Genomic DNA, 13,249 nt, shown 5'->3' with positions numbered 1-13,249 from the left:
GGTTTTAGTGAAGATGTTTCCCTTGTGCAAACCCTTGTGCACTGCTTTCTGTTTCTCTCTCTGATCGCTACAAGATCAAGGCTCTCTCCCCTCCATACCACCCGCAGTCGTTTTATCCCTGGAATCACATCTCTGCAGCTCCTACCTTTCATGATGTGGCTTCTTTTTTCCCTCTGGTTCTGCAGGTCATTCTCTCAGCATTCAGATTGACTTATTGGGTGTGTTGGAATGATTTGGTATTTATCTAGCTGTTTTTGAGGGCTGAGGCAAGTATAGGGACCCCCCACTGCTCCGCCACCTTAACTCAAGTGTATCCATTCATCTATTGATGGACACTTGGACTGCTTCCATATCTTGGCTATTGTAAATAATGCTACAATAAACATAGGGTTCATGTATTCTGTTTAATTAGTGTTTTTGCATTTTTTGGGTAAATACTGAGTACTATGATTACTAGATCATAGGGTAGTTCCATTTTTTACTTTTTTGGGGGAAACTCCATACTGTTTTCCATAGTGGCTGCACCAGTTTTCACTCCCACCAATAGCATATCTCATAATTTCCTATTGTCACTAATGCCCAGTCAATATTTAGGTTTCTGTGACCTATACATTGGTTTGTTTGAACCTAGATCCCAACAAAGGCTACACTTGCATTTGCCTAAGTTTCCATCCTTCCTTCCTCTTCTCTTTTCCTCCTTCCCTCTACTTCTTCCTGCCTTTCTTTCTTTTAGGTTAAGTTTCTTTTTTTTTTTTTTTATAATTTTTTTAATGTTTATTTTTGAGAAAGAGAGTGCCAACAGAGGAGGGGCAGAGAGAGAGGGAGACACAGAATCCAAAGAAGGCTCAGAGTTCCTAGCTGTCAGCACAGAGCCTGACATGGGGCTCGAACTCATTAACTGCAAGATCATGACCTGAGCCTAAGTCAGACACTTAACCAACTGAACCACCCAGGTGCCCCTAGGTTAAGTTTCTTTTAAATTTCTTTCCCCTCTTTTTCTTGTCCTTGTGTTTCATTTGGTTGAAGGTTTTCAAAAATAAATATCCAGAATTTGCTGGTTGGTGTTATTTAATATGTTCCTTTATCCTTTGTATTTCTTATAAACAATTACAGCTAGGTATTGCTCTGCATTTTTAAAGCCTAGTGTAAATTCCCAAATGAAAATAGAGAATAATTTGAGTTCTCCCTTTTGGGTGACTTAGCTTCATTTGCACTACCCTCACCCCTGTCTCCCATATTGATAGTTTTTCAAAGTCTCAGATTAGGGATATTATTTGACTGTGTTAATATAAAAGAATAAGGTATTTATGACTAATGTTGAGATCCTTCTCACAATCAATCCAAACTCCATCTCTCCCACCACTATTCCCATTTCTTTAAAAAAATTTTTTAAAATTTTTTTTTGTTTTTTTGAGAGAGCGAGAGAGCGCACTTGAGTGGGGGAGGGGCAGAGAGAGAAGGAGACACAGAATCCAAAGCAGGCTCCAGGCTCTGAGCTTTCAGTGCAGAGCCCAACGTGGGGCCCAAACTCATGAGCCGTGAGATCATGACCTGATCTGAAGTCGGCTGCTTAACCGACTGAACTACCCAGGTACCCCTACCACTATTCTCTTTTCACAGAAAATTCTTTCTTATCTTCAGTTTCTAAGATTTGAGAGAGTAGAATGACTTACTGCCAAATCTAAGGGATGCTTTTTGGTCCTTCCCTTACTTGATCTTTTTGTAATATTCTGTTATTGATCCTACTCTCCTTCAGAATCTACCATAAGCTTTCCTCATACAGCTTCTTTCTTTATTGGTGGATCCTTTCCTGCCCATGATTTTATTAGCATATAGTTTTCTATTATTTCTCCTATCCATTTTTCAAATTTCATCTCATTAATTCTCATGATTTTGGTAATCACCTCAAACTTAAGACTTCCAAATTTGTATCTCCTGTCCAGGTCTTACACTTGAGCTCCAAACCAGTGTATTCACCTCTACTGAATGTTGTCACATAGTCCCCAAATTCATTATCTTTTTTCCCAAACAGCTCTGTTCCATATTTAACTTTATAGTACCAATATTTTCTTAATTTCCAAGCCAGAGATACCTCCTACTTGCCCCTTCCCCAATACCCCAATATCCAGTCCTTGGTTATTTATGCCTAATTTTGTGCAAATATGCCCCCTCAGTCTCACCTTTAGTCTCACTTTCTTAGTGTAGCATAGGGATTAAGAGCTTAGGCTTTGAGGCCAGACAGGTCTGGGTTGGAATTCTGCCTTTTCTAGTTATAAGCTCTGACCTTTGGGTAAATTACTTTACCTCCCTGAGCTTAGATTCCACCTTTGTGAAATAGGATTTATATCACCACCAAGCTTAACATGATTTTTATGAATATTAAATGAAATAACTCATGTAAAGACATAGCTAAGTGCATAGCAAATGCCAAAGGTTAGCTAATAATTATTATGTTAAGAATGATTATTATCATTTTGGTGACTATTACTGATAGTCACTGTCTAGACTATAGCCATTTTTCTTGCATTGTAGTGGTGCCCAAACTGATCTCATTGGCCTCTGCCTCACTTGAACTCTCATTCCATTTTTCAAACCACATTATTTCAGTATTTTTCTCAAACACATCTGATGATGCTTTTTCTCTGCTTAAACTTATGGTGGGTCCCAATAATTCTAATTCTTATTATAAAAAAAATCACTAAATTTTACACCTGAAACTAATATTACCCTGTATGTTAACTAGCTGGAATTTAAATAAAAACTTGAAAAAAATTAGATAAAGTTCTAGTTCCTGCCTTGATTTTTGTAGCCTCATCTCTTGTGACTTCCCAGAAACCTCTCTGACTTCCATTTCCTCAGCATGCTCTGTTCTGTTACACTGCAAAGCCTTTGCAATTTCTGGGTCCATTGAGTATACCTCCTTCCCATAACTTGTCTCCTAATCTTATTCATTCAAGAATCAATTCAAGATCAATTCAAGAATGTCTTCTTTGGGGAGCTTTTCTTAGATGATTGTTCCTTTTTCTCTTTTGGGGCAAAAGTTGAGTCTTCCCAAATTTACCTGTAAATATACCTAGTATAAAATATGGCATTTTAATTCTGGCTAAACTAATCATGAGATTCTTGAGTTCAAAGACTATTTTCTAGTCCCCTTGAAGTACCAGTGCCTGGCACAGAGTAGGCAGTAAAATATATTATGAAATAATGTTTCTTTATTCTATGGTTAGAAAAAAAGGGATGATAGGTGAATAATTTTGTGCTTTATGTCCCTCCAGCTTGGAAGACAGTATGAGCTCTTTGCTGTGGTTGCCCATGTTGGGGCAGCTGACTTTGGTCATTACTGTGCCTATATCCAGAATTCTGTGGATGGAAAATGGTTCTGCTTCAACGACTCCAATGTTTGTTGGGTGAGGAACATTGTCCAAAATGTTGTCCTGGATTAGCCACTTCTAATAAATTATGAACCCAGGACTAGATGGGTCCTTAAGGTCAGGACACATTGTGGGCCTGTTTTCTCTGTGTGTGCAGCCCTTAAACAAGTCCTTTTCTTTAAAAAAACATTTTTTAAATTCAGGTATAGTTAACACAATGTTAGTTTCAGGTGTATAGTATAGTGATTCAATGAGTTTATACATTATACTGTGCTAACCACAAGTATAGCTACCTACCATCTGTCACCATAAAACACTATCAGAGTATCACTGACTATATTCCTTATGCTGTGCCTTTTATTCCTGTGACTTATTCATTACATAACTGGAAGCTTGTATCTCCCATTCCTCTTCACCCATTTTTCCCATCCCCCACCCACTCCCTCTACCAACCATAAGTTCGTCCTCTGTATTTATAGGTCTGATCCTGCTTAAAGTCCTTTCCTGCATCAAGTCCCCATCTGGTGTATAGCCCTATAAGAATCCACTTAGCTCATTGTCTAGGTTTTTGGTGTTCTAGGCTCAGTGCCCTGCAGGTTCATGCTTGTGGGAAACTTATAGAGAGCCAGAAGAGTTAGATATATGTAAGTTAGAACCAAGCATAACCAAAAATAGAAGGACCAGTGTACTAAAAGAGGCTTCATATACATGGCATCCTATCACTGGATGATTCAGGTCTTGGGAGGTACCAGGGAGGGGTTTGTCTGGATAAGTGACAGAGGGTAAATTGTAGCACCCTATACTCTGGATGCTTAACATATGTGAGCTGGATACTTCACTTCATCTGTTTATGTACTTCCAGGTATCCTGGGAAGACATCCAGTGTACTTATGGAAATCATAACTACCGCTGGTAAGAGAAGTGTTTGAGTGGTGGAAACCCAGTGAGTTTACACAGGTTTCTTAGCGCTGTATGAAACTCTCATGAATTCAGCTGCCGCTTATATTTGGGTAACTCCCCAGTGACTTTTAAGCCTCATCTCTGAATACCCATATTACCATACCATGCTTTTTTCACAATTTAGATTCCAACAATACTAAACTATAAGTAGCTCCCCAAACATCATATCCTCCATGGTTTTACACATGCAGTTCCTGATCTGTCTTTCCCTCTCCTAATTTATTATTAAGGCAAACTCCCACCATGCTTTAATGTCTCTGCTCATGGCTTTTCCTACTCTATAAAGCCTTCACTGATTGACCCCAGCAGATTTGTAGGGACTTCTCATATGCTTGCTCTGCACTTTAAGCATACCTCATTTATAGAAACGACCTCCCTGTTTTGTAATTGTTTGAATATATAACTTTTTTTTTTACATTAGACCATGAACTTTTTGTGAGCAAGGATCATTCTTTTTTCTTTGTCCGGTACAGTGGCTTGCATTTAGTAAATAGTGATAAATATATTTAAAAAAAATCAACAACTACAGAGGGGAAGCTAGAGAGAAAAAAAAGAGCTGGATGAAGTTAAAGCAGAGACTTTGTAAGTTTTTTCAGATGAGTTTCTGGGTTGCAGTGACATTGTACACCAAAGGTGATATTTGAAATTATTTCAGCTAAGTAGGACTGATCACTTGAAAAATAATGAATTAGGTGAAATTTGTGTTTTAAATTCTCTTACAATCTTCTACTTTTTATCTTTTCTTCTGAACATCCCTCTTAGATACACACTCTTTGTCACTTTCTGGTCGTCAGTGATTGTCCCATTATTTATATCAGGGTTTGACAAACTTTCTCTGTAAAGGGCCAAAGTGTAAATATTTTAGGCTTTGTGGGCCACACAGTCTCTGTTGCAACCACTCAACTCTGCCCTTGTAGCACAAAAGCAGCCACAGATGACACATGAATGAATGAGTGTGGCTGTGTTCCAGTTAAATTTATTTTAAAAAACAGGGCTATATTTGGCTTGTGGACAGGTAGTTTGTCAACCCATGATACAGATGTTAACTAATAGGAGCTTAATGGCTATTTTCTCAGGTTACCCATTTTCTTCTCCTCTGAGGTAATGGATAAATGAAGACTTTATCCAATAACTAGAAACTTTTCTGATGCTTGTCCTATCATGAGTTAAAAACATATCACTTAACTATGAATGTTCCATTTCTGTTATGTTGCATTTTTTTTTTCTTTCTAGGCGGGAAACTGCATATCTTCTGGTTTACATGAAGATTGAATCCTAATGGATGTACCCTAAACTGTCAGAGACTGACAAAGTTTCATTTTCCTTTTCTATCCCTGGATCTGCTGACTCTCTCAAGAGATTTCGCAGTGAGAAGAAGGATCATTTTCAAATTGTATAGTTAAATTTTATTTATAATCAGGGTTGATTATCAAAATATTTACCAGTAACTCTGCATGGGTCTTGATCAGTCAGAATAGACACTTCCACTGGCTAGAGCCAGGACCTGAGTGCTTCCTGCTGTGGAAGGCATGAATCCTTTAGTTAGGAGAGTAGAGGGGTTGAAGTGTTCACAGGGGAGGGGAAACCAGGCCAACAATTGTAATGGGAGGCATTCAGGTGGCAAGGGGCAGTGGTAGGGAAGTATTTCAGTATTTTACAGCTAGTTTGACTGTACTGGTATGTACTGGCAGAATATTATTTTTGTTTATAATTTAAAACAATTTTAGAACCCATACTACTTTAATAAAAGTGAAGTGTTTTATAATTGTTATTCATTTATTTGACAAATATGTATTGATCACCTACTCTCTGAAAGGTAGTGTGCTAGACACCATAATGAATAAAGTTCTTTTTCTCCAAAGGAGTTTTCAGTTTAATGGGGGGGGGGGGGGTAATTAAAATGCATAAGATACTGAGGGCTTGTGCTACAGGAGTTCAAAGTAAAGTGCAATATTTCTATTTTAGGACCATGTGATAAGCCATAAGGCTGGAAAGGAGGTTAGGATGGAGGACAGTCCATTTACAGGGATAAATATACACAATGGCATGGCTGGAAAAGGTGAGGCTCAAGGTTCAAAACCACAAACCTGGTTTTCCTCTACCAAGGAAGCAGCGATGATTGATAAGGATGGATGGTCAGTGGGGCTCAAAATGTAGAAGGTCTTGAACTACTAAGAACTACTGGCTCTAATTTAACAGGTAATGAGGAATTGTTGAAGGGGTTCAGAAAGGAAAGGAACATTTAGTGGCGTTTTGATACAATAAATCTCCTGGGGGCTGGCAACATGAATTAGAGACAGAGATGGTAGTATGAAAGGAAAGGTATTCATAGTCACTAGAGCCACTTTGGAGGAAGAATGGATATGGACAGTGAAAGAAAGGGTCCAAGGAGACTTTAATACCAACCTGCAAGGTGAGCAGGGTAGATGTTACTATCCCTATTTTTACAGATGAAGCAATTGAGACATTCATATGTTTAATGACTTGCTCAAGATTTCATACTTGATAAGTGGCAGAGCCAAAACTTCCAGCATAAAATATGGATAATTTCTTTATTATTTTATTTTTTTGGCAAAAAATTAGCCATGCAGTAATAAATTCTCACTGTAAATATTCAAACAATATAGAAATACATAGAGTCCCTTCCTTGTAGCTAGCCATTGTTAAATAAGTGTATAACTAGCTTCCTAGCACTGCCATAACAAACTATCACAAAATGGATGACTTAAAATAACAAAATTTTCTCTCTCACAGTTTAGGAGGCCAGAAGTTCAAAGTCAAGGTATTGGCAAGGTTGGTTCCTTTTGGAGCCTCTGAAGGAGAATCTGTTCCAATGATTCTCTTCTAGTTTCTAGTGGTTACCAGCAGTCCTTATTGTTCATTGACCTGTAGCTAATGTCACACAGTCTCGTCCTCCATCTTCACATGGCTTTCTTCCCTGTATGTCTTTACATGGCTTTTGTTTAGGTACACCAGTCATTGGATTTAGGGCCCATGCTAATGTACTGTGATGTCATTTTTACTTGGCTAATTATATCTGTGAAGACTCCATTTCTAAATAAGTTCACATTCTAGGGTTCCAGGAAAACATGAATTTTTGTGGGACACTAAATGCAGTAAAAGTGTGTATCTCACTAGGCCATTTTTATGCTTTTGCATTCATATACATCACATAATTTTTACGTAATATCACATATATAAGTTTTACATAATAGCACAATAAGTTATTTACTTAACAATGTCTTAGAAAATCTCCTTGGAAAAGTTGTTGCATTTAATTCCATAGACAGATACACTATATTTTTTTGATCCCCTTAATGGTGAATGTTTAGGGCATTTCCTTTTCTTCAATATTTAAAAAATGCATTGAATGACTACCTTTAGATGTATTTTTGTGCATGTATAAATATTTTTGTAGGTACTGAGAAGTGAAATTATTAAGCCAAGGGGATGGGTATCTAAAAATTGTCGTAGATACTGCTAAATTGACTCCAGTTAACACCAATTACTTGTTTTTAGGCTTCTTCAGCTTCAAGTTTTAATTTACTTATTTAATTTTATTTTTTAATATGAAATTTATTGTCAAATTGTTTTCCATACAACACCCAGTTCTCATCCCAACAGGTGCCCTCCTCAATACCCTCTCTCTCACCCCCCTCAAGTTTAAATTTAAATTCCAGTTAGTTAACATACATTGTAATATTAGTTTCTAGTATAGAATTTAGTGATTCATCACTCATGTACAACTCCCAGTGCTCATCGCAAGTGCCCTCCTTAATACCCAGCACACATGTAACCCAATCCTCATGTCCCTTATCTCCCTTCCAATAACCCTGTTTGTTCTCTATCATTAAGAGTCTGTTTTCTGGTTTGCCACACTTTTTTCTTTTTTTCCTCTATGTTCATCGGTTTTTTTAAAAAAGATGTTTCTTTTTTGTTTTTGAGAGAGAGCACAAGGGGGAGGAGGGATATAGAGGATTCTAAGAAGGCTACGTGCTGATAGCAGTGAGCCTGTCTTGGGGTTCGAACTCATGAACCATGAGATTACCACAGTAGCCAAAGTTAGATGTTCAACTGACAGCCACCCAGGTGCCCCTGTTTTGTTTCTTAAATTCCACATATGAGTGAAATCATATGGTATTTTGTCTTTCTCTGACTTATTTTGCTTAGCATAACACTCTCTAGCTCCATCCACCTCACTGCAAATGGCAAGATTTCATTCTTTTTGATGGCTGAGTAATATTCTATTGCATATGTATACGTACATATATCTAGATCCATAATCTATATCCCTGTCTCTGCCTATCTGTATCTCTGTATACCACATCTTTTTTATTTTACTTTATTTTATTTTATTTTATTTTATTTTATTTTATTTTATTTTATTTTATTTTATTTTATTTTTATTATATTTTAAATTTATATCCAAATTAGTTACCATATAGTGCAACAATGATTTCAGGAGTAGATTCCTTAATGCCTGTTACCCATTTATCTTAAGCCCCCGCCGAACGCCTCCAGTAGCCCTCTGTTTGTTCTCCATATTTAAGAGTCTCTTATGTTTTTTTCCCCCTCCTGTTTTTATATTATTTTTGCTTCCCTTCCCTTATGTTCATCTGTTCTGTGTCTTAAAGTCCTCAAATGAGTGAAGTCATATGATATTTTTCTTTCTCTGACTAATTTCACTTAGCATAATACCCTCTAGTTCCAAGCACATAGTTGCAAATGGCAAGATATCATTCTTTTTGACTGCTGAGTAGTACTCCATCGTATGTATGTGTGTGTGTATACACACACACCACATCTTTATCCATTCACCCATCAATGGACATTTGGGCTCTTCCCATACTTTGGCTATTGTTGATAGTGCTGCTATAAACATGGGGGTGCATGTGCCCCTTTGAAACAGCATACCTGTATCCCTTGGATAAATACCTAGTAGTGCAATTGCTGGGTCATAGGGTGGTTCTATTTTTTCTGTTCATACTGCTTTTGGTTCATACTGTTTTCCAGAGTGGCTACACCAGCTTGCATTCCCACCAGTAATGCAAAAGAAATCCTCTTTCTCTGCATCCTCGCCGACATCTGTTGTTGCTTGAGTTGTTAATGTTAGCCGTTCTGACAGGTATGAGGTGGTATGTCATTGTGGTTTTGATTTTTATTTCCCTGATGATGAGTGATGTTGAGCATTTTTTCATGTGTCTGTGGGCCATCTGGATGTCTTCTTTGGTGAAGTATCTATTTATGTCTTTTGCCCATTTCTTCACTGGATTATTTGTTTTTTGGGTGTTGAGTTTGATAAGTTCTTTATAGATTTTGGATACTAACCCTTTATCTGATATGTCGTTTACAAATATCTTTTCCCATTCTGTCAACTGCCTTTTAGTGTTGCTGATTGTTTCCTTTGCTGTGCAGAAGCTTTTTATTTTGATGAGGTCCCAATAATTCATTTTTGCTTGGGTTTCCCTTGCCTCTGGAGACGTGTTGAGTAAGAAGTTGCTGCAGCCAAGGTCAAAGAGGTTTTTGCCTGCTTTCTCAAGGATTTTGATGACTTCCTGTCTTACATTTAGGTCTTTCATCCATTTTGAGTTTATTTTTGTATAGGGTGTAAGAAAGTGGTCCAGGTTCATTCTTCTGCATGTTGCTGTTCAGTTTTCCCACACCACTTGCTGAAAAGACTGTCTTTATTCCATTGGATATTCTTTCCTGCTTTGTCAAAGATTAGTTGGCCATACGTTTGTGGGTCCATTTCTGGGTTTTCTATTCTGTTCCATTGATCTGAGTGTCCGTTTTGTGTGAGTACCACATACTGTCTTGATTATAGCTCTGTAGTATAGCTTGAAGTCCAGATTTGTGATGTCTTTTATTTTGGTTTTCTTTTAATTAATTAATTTATTTATTAACTTAATTTTATTTATTATTATTATTTTTTAAATATGAAATTTATTGTCAAATTGGTTTCCATACAACACCCAGTGCTCATCCCAACAGGTGCCCTCCTCAGTACCCATCACCCACTCACTCCTCCATCCCACCCCCCATCAACCCTCAGATGTTCTCAGTTTTTAAGAGTCTTTTATGGTTTGGCTCCCTCCCTCTCCTAATTTTTTTTTCCTTCCACTCCCCATGGTCTTCTGTTAAGTTTCTCAGGATCCACATAAGAGTGAAAACATGGTATCTGTCTTTCTCTGTATGACTTATTTCACTTAGCATAACACTCCAGTTCCATCCATGTTGCTACAAAAGGTCATATTTCATTCTTTCTCATTGCCACGTAGTATTCCATTGTGTACATAAACCACAATTTCTTTATCCTTTCATCAGTTGATGGACATTTAGGCTCTTTCCATAATTTGGCTATTGTTGAAAGTGCTGCTATAGACATTGGGGTATAAGTGCCCCTAGGCATCAGTACTCCTGTATCCCTTGGGTAAATTCCTAGCAGTGCTATTGCTGGGTTATAGGGTAGATCTATTAATTTTTTGAGGAACCTCCACATTGTTTTCCAGAGTGGCTGCACCAGTTTGCATTCCCACCAATAGTGCAAGAGGGTTCCCGTTTCTCCACATCCTCTCCAGCATGTATAGTCCCTGATTTGTACATTTTAGCCACTCTTACTGGTGTGAGGTGGTATCTCAGTGTGGTTTTGATTTGTATTTCCCTGATAAGGAGCGACGTTGAGGATCTTTTCATGTGCCTCTTGGCCATCTGGATGTCTTCTTTAGAGAAGTATCTATTCATGTTTTCTGGCCATTTCTTCACTGGATTATTTTTTTCGGGTGTGGAGTTTGGTGAGTTCTTTATAGATTTTGGATACTAGCCCTTTGTCCCATATGTCATTTGCAAATATCTTTTCCCATTCCGTCAGTTGCCTTTTAGTTTTGTTGATTGTTTCCTTTGCTGTGCGGAAGCTTTTATCTTCATGAGGTGCCAATAGTTCATTTTTGCTTTTAATTCCCTTGCCTTTGGGGATGTGTTGAGTAAGAGATTGCTGCAGCTGAAGTCAGAGAGGTTTTTTTCCTGCTTTCTCCTCTAGGGTTTTGATGGTTTCCTGTCTCATATTCAGGTCCTTTATCCATTTTGAGTTTATTTTTGTGAATGGTGTAAGAAAGTGGTCTAGTTTCATTCTTCTGCATGTTGCTGTCCAGTTCTCCCAGCACCATTTGTTAAAGAGACTTTTTTCCATTGGATATTCTTTCCTGCTTTGTCAAAGATTAGTTGGCCATACATTTTTGGGTCCAATTCTGGGTTCTCTATTCTATTCCATTGGTCTATGTGTCTGATTTTGTGCCAATACCATGCTGTCTTGATGATTACAGCTTTGTAGTGGAGGCTAAACTCTGGGGTTGTGATGCCTCCCACTTGGTCTTCTTCAAAATTACTTTGGCTATTCAGGGTCTTTTGTGGTTCCATACAAAATTTAGGATTGCTTGTTCTAGCTTCGAGAAGAATGCTGGTGCAATTTTGATTGGGATTGCATTGAATGTGTAGATAGCTTTGGGTAGTATTGACATTTTAATATGTATTCTTCCAATCCATGAGCGTAGAATGCTTTTCCATTTCTTTGTACCTTCTTCAATTTCCTTCATCAGCTTTCTATAGTTTTCAGCATACAGATCTTTTACATTTTGGTTAGGTTGATTCCTAGGTATTTTATGATTCTTGGTGCAATTGTGAACGGGATCAGTTTCTTCATTTGTCTTTCTGTTGCTTATTAGTGTATAGGAATGCAACTGATTTCTGTACATTGATTTTTGTATCATGCGACTTTGCTGAATTCATGTATCAGTACTAGCAGAATTTTGGTGGAGTCTATCGGGTTTTCCATGTATAATATCATGTCATCTGCAAAAAGTGAAAGCTTGACTTCATCTTTGCCAATTTTGATGCCTTTGATTTGCTTTTGTTCTCTGATTGCTGATGCTAGATCTTCCAACACTATGTTAAACAACAGCGGTGAGAGTGGACATCCCTGTCATGTTCCTGATCTCAGGGGTAAAGCTGTCAGTTTTTCCCCATTGAGGATGATTTTAGCTGTGGGCTTTTCATAAATGGCTTTTATGATGTTTAAGTATGTTCCTTCTATCCCGCCTTTCTTGAGGGTTTTTATTAAGAAAGGATGCTGAATTTTGTCAAATGCTTTTTCTGCATCAATTGACAGGATCATATGGGTCTTATCTTTTATTAATGTGATATGTCACATTGACTGATTGCGAATATTGAATGAGCCCTGCAGCCCAAGAATGAATCCCACTTGATCATGGTGAATAATTCTTTTTATATGCTGTTGAATTCGATTTGCTAGTAGTTTATTGAGAAATTTTGCATACATATTCATCAGGGATATTGGCCTGTAGTTCTCTTTTTTTTGCTGGGTCTCTGGTTTAGGAATCAAAGTAATGCTGGCTTCATAGAATGAGTCTGGAAGTTTTCCTTCCCTTTCTATTTTTTGGAACAGCTTGAGAAGGATAGGTATTATCTCTGCTTTAAATGTCTGGTAGAATTCCCCAGGGAAGCCATCTGGTCCTGGACTCTTATTTGTTGGGAGATTTTTGATAACTGATTCAATTTCTTCACTGGTTATGGGTCTGTTCAAGTTTTCTATTTCTTCTTGTTTGAGGTTTGGAAGTGTGTGGGTGCTTAGGAATTTGTCCACTTCTTCCAAGTTGTTCAGTTTGTTGGCGTATAATTTTTCATAGTATTCCCTGATAATTGCTTGTATTTCTGAGGGATTGGTTGTAATAATTCTATTTTCATTCATGGTTTTATCTATTTGGGTCCTCTCCTTTGTTTTTTTTTTTTTTTTGTTTTTTGTTTTTTGTTTTTTGTTTTTGGTTTTTTTTTTTTTGAGAAGCCTGGCTAGAGGTTTATCAATTTTGTTTATTTTTTTCAAAAAAACAACTCTTGGTTTCATTGAT

The 13,249-nt window shown here is 37.5% G+C and overlaps 1 protein-coding gene across 3 annotated transcripts in view; it reads left to right on the top strand.

Moving 5' to 3' along the window:
• USP18 (ubiquitin specific peptidase 18) overlaps positions 1-6,192 on the top strand; it is a 65,042-nt gene extending 58,850 nt beyond the window's left edge. For 2 of the 3 annotated variants that reach the window (XM_078450260.2, XM_078450259.2), the window contains exons 9-11: positions 3,276-3,407; positions 4,234-4,283; positions 5,565-6,192. In XM_078450260.2, coding sequence (XP_078306386.1) covers positions 3,276-3,407; positions 4,234-4,283; positions 5,565-5,610 — 228 coding nt within the window. In that variant the 3' untranslated portion in view covers positions 5,611-6,192. The remainder of the gene's footprint in view (positions 1-3,275; positions 3,408-4,233; positions 4,284-5,564) is intronic. The other variant, XM_078450261.2, reaches the window with a different exon arrangement.
• Positions 6,193-13,249: the final 7,057 nt, after the last annotated feature.

This window comes from Panthera onca, chromosome B4, assembly GCF_046562875.1.
Source record: "Panthera onca isolate mPanOnc1 chromosome B4, mPanOnc1 haplotype 2, whole genome shotgun sequence".
In the NCBI taxonomy this organism is placed as follows: domain Eukaryota; kingdom Metazoa; phylum Chordata; class Mammalia; order Carnivora; family Felidae; genus Panthera; species Panthera onca.
This window is presented reverse-complemented; position numbering and strand designations above follow the sequence as displayed.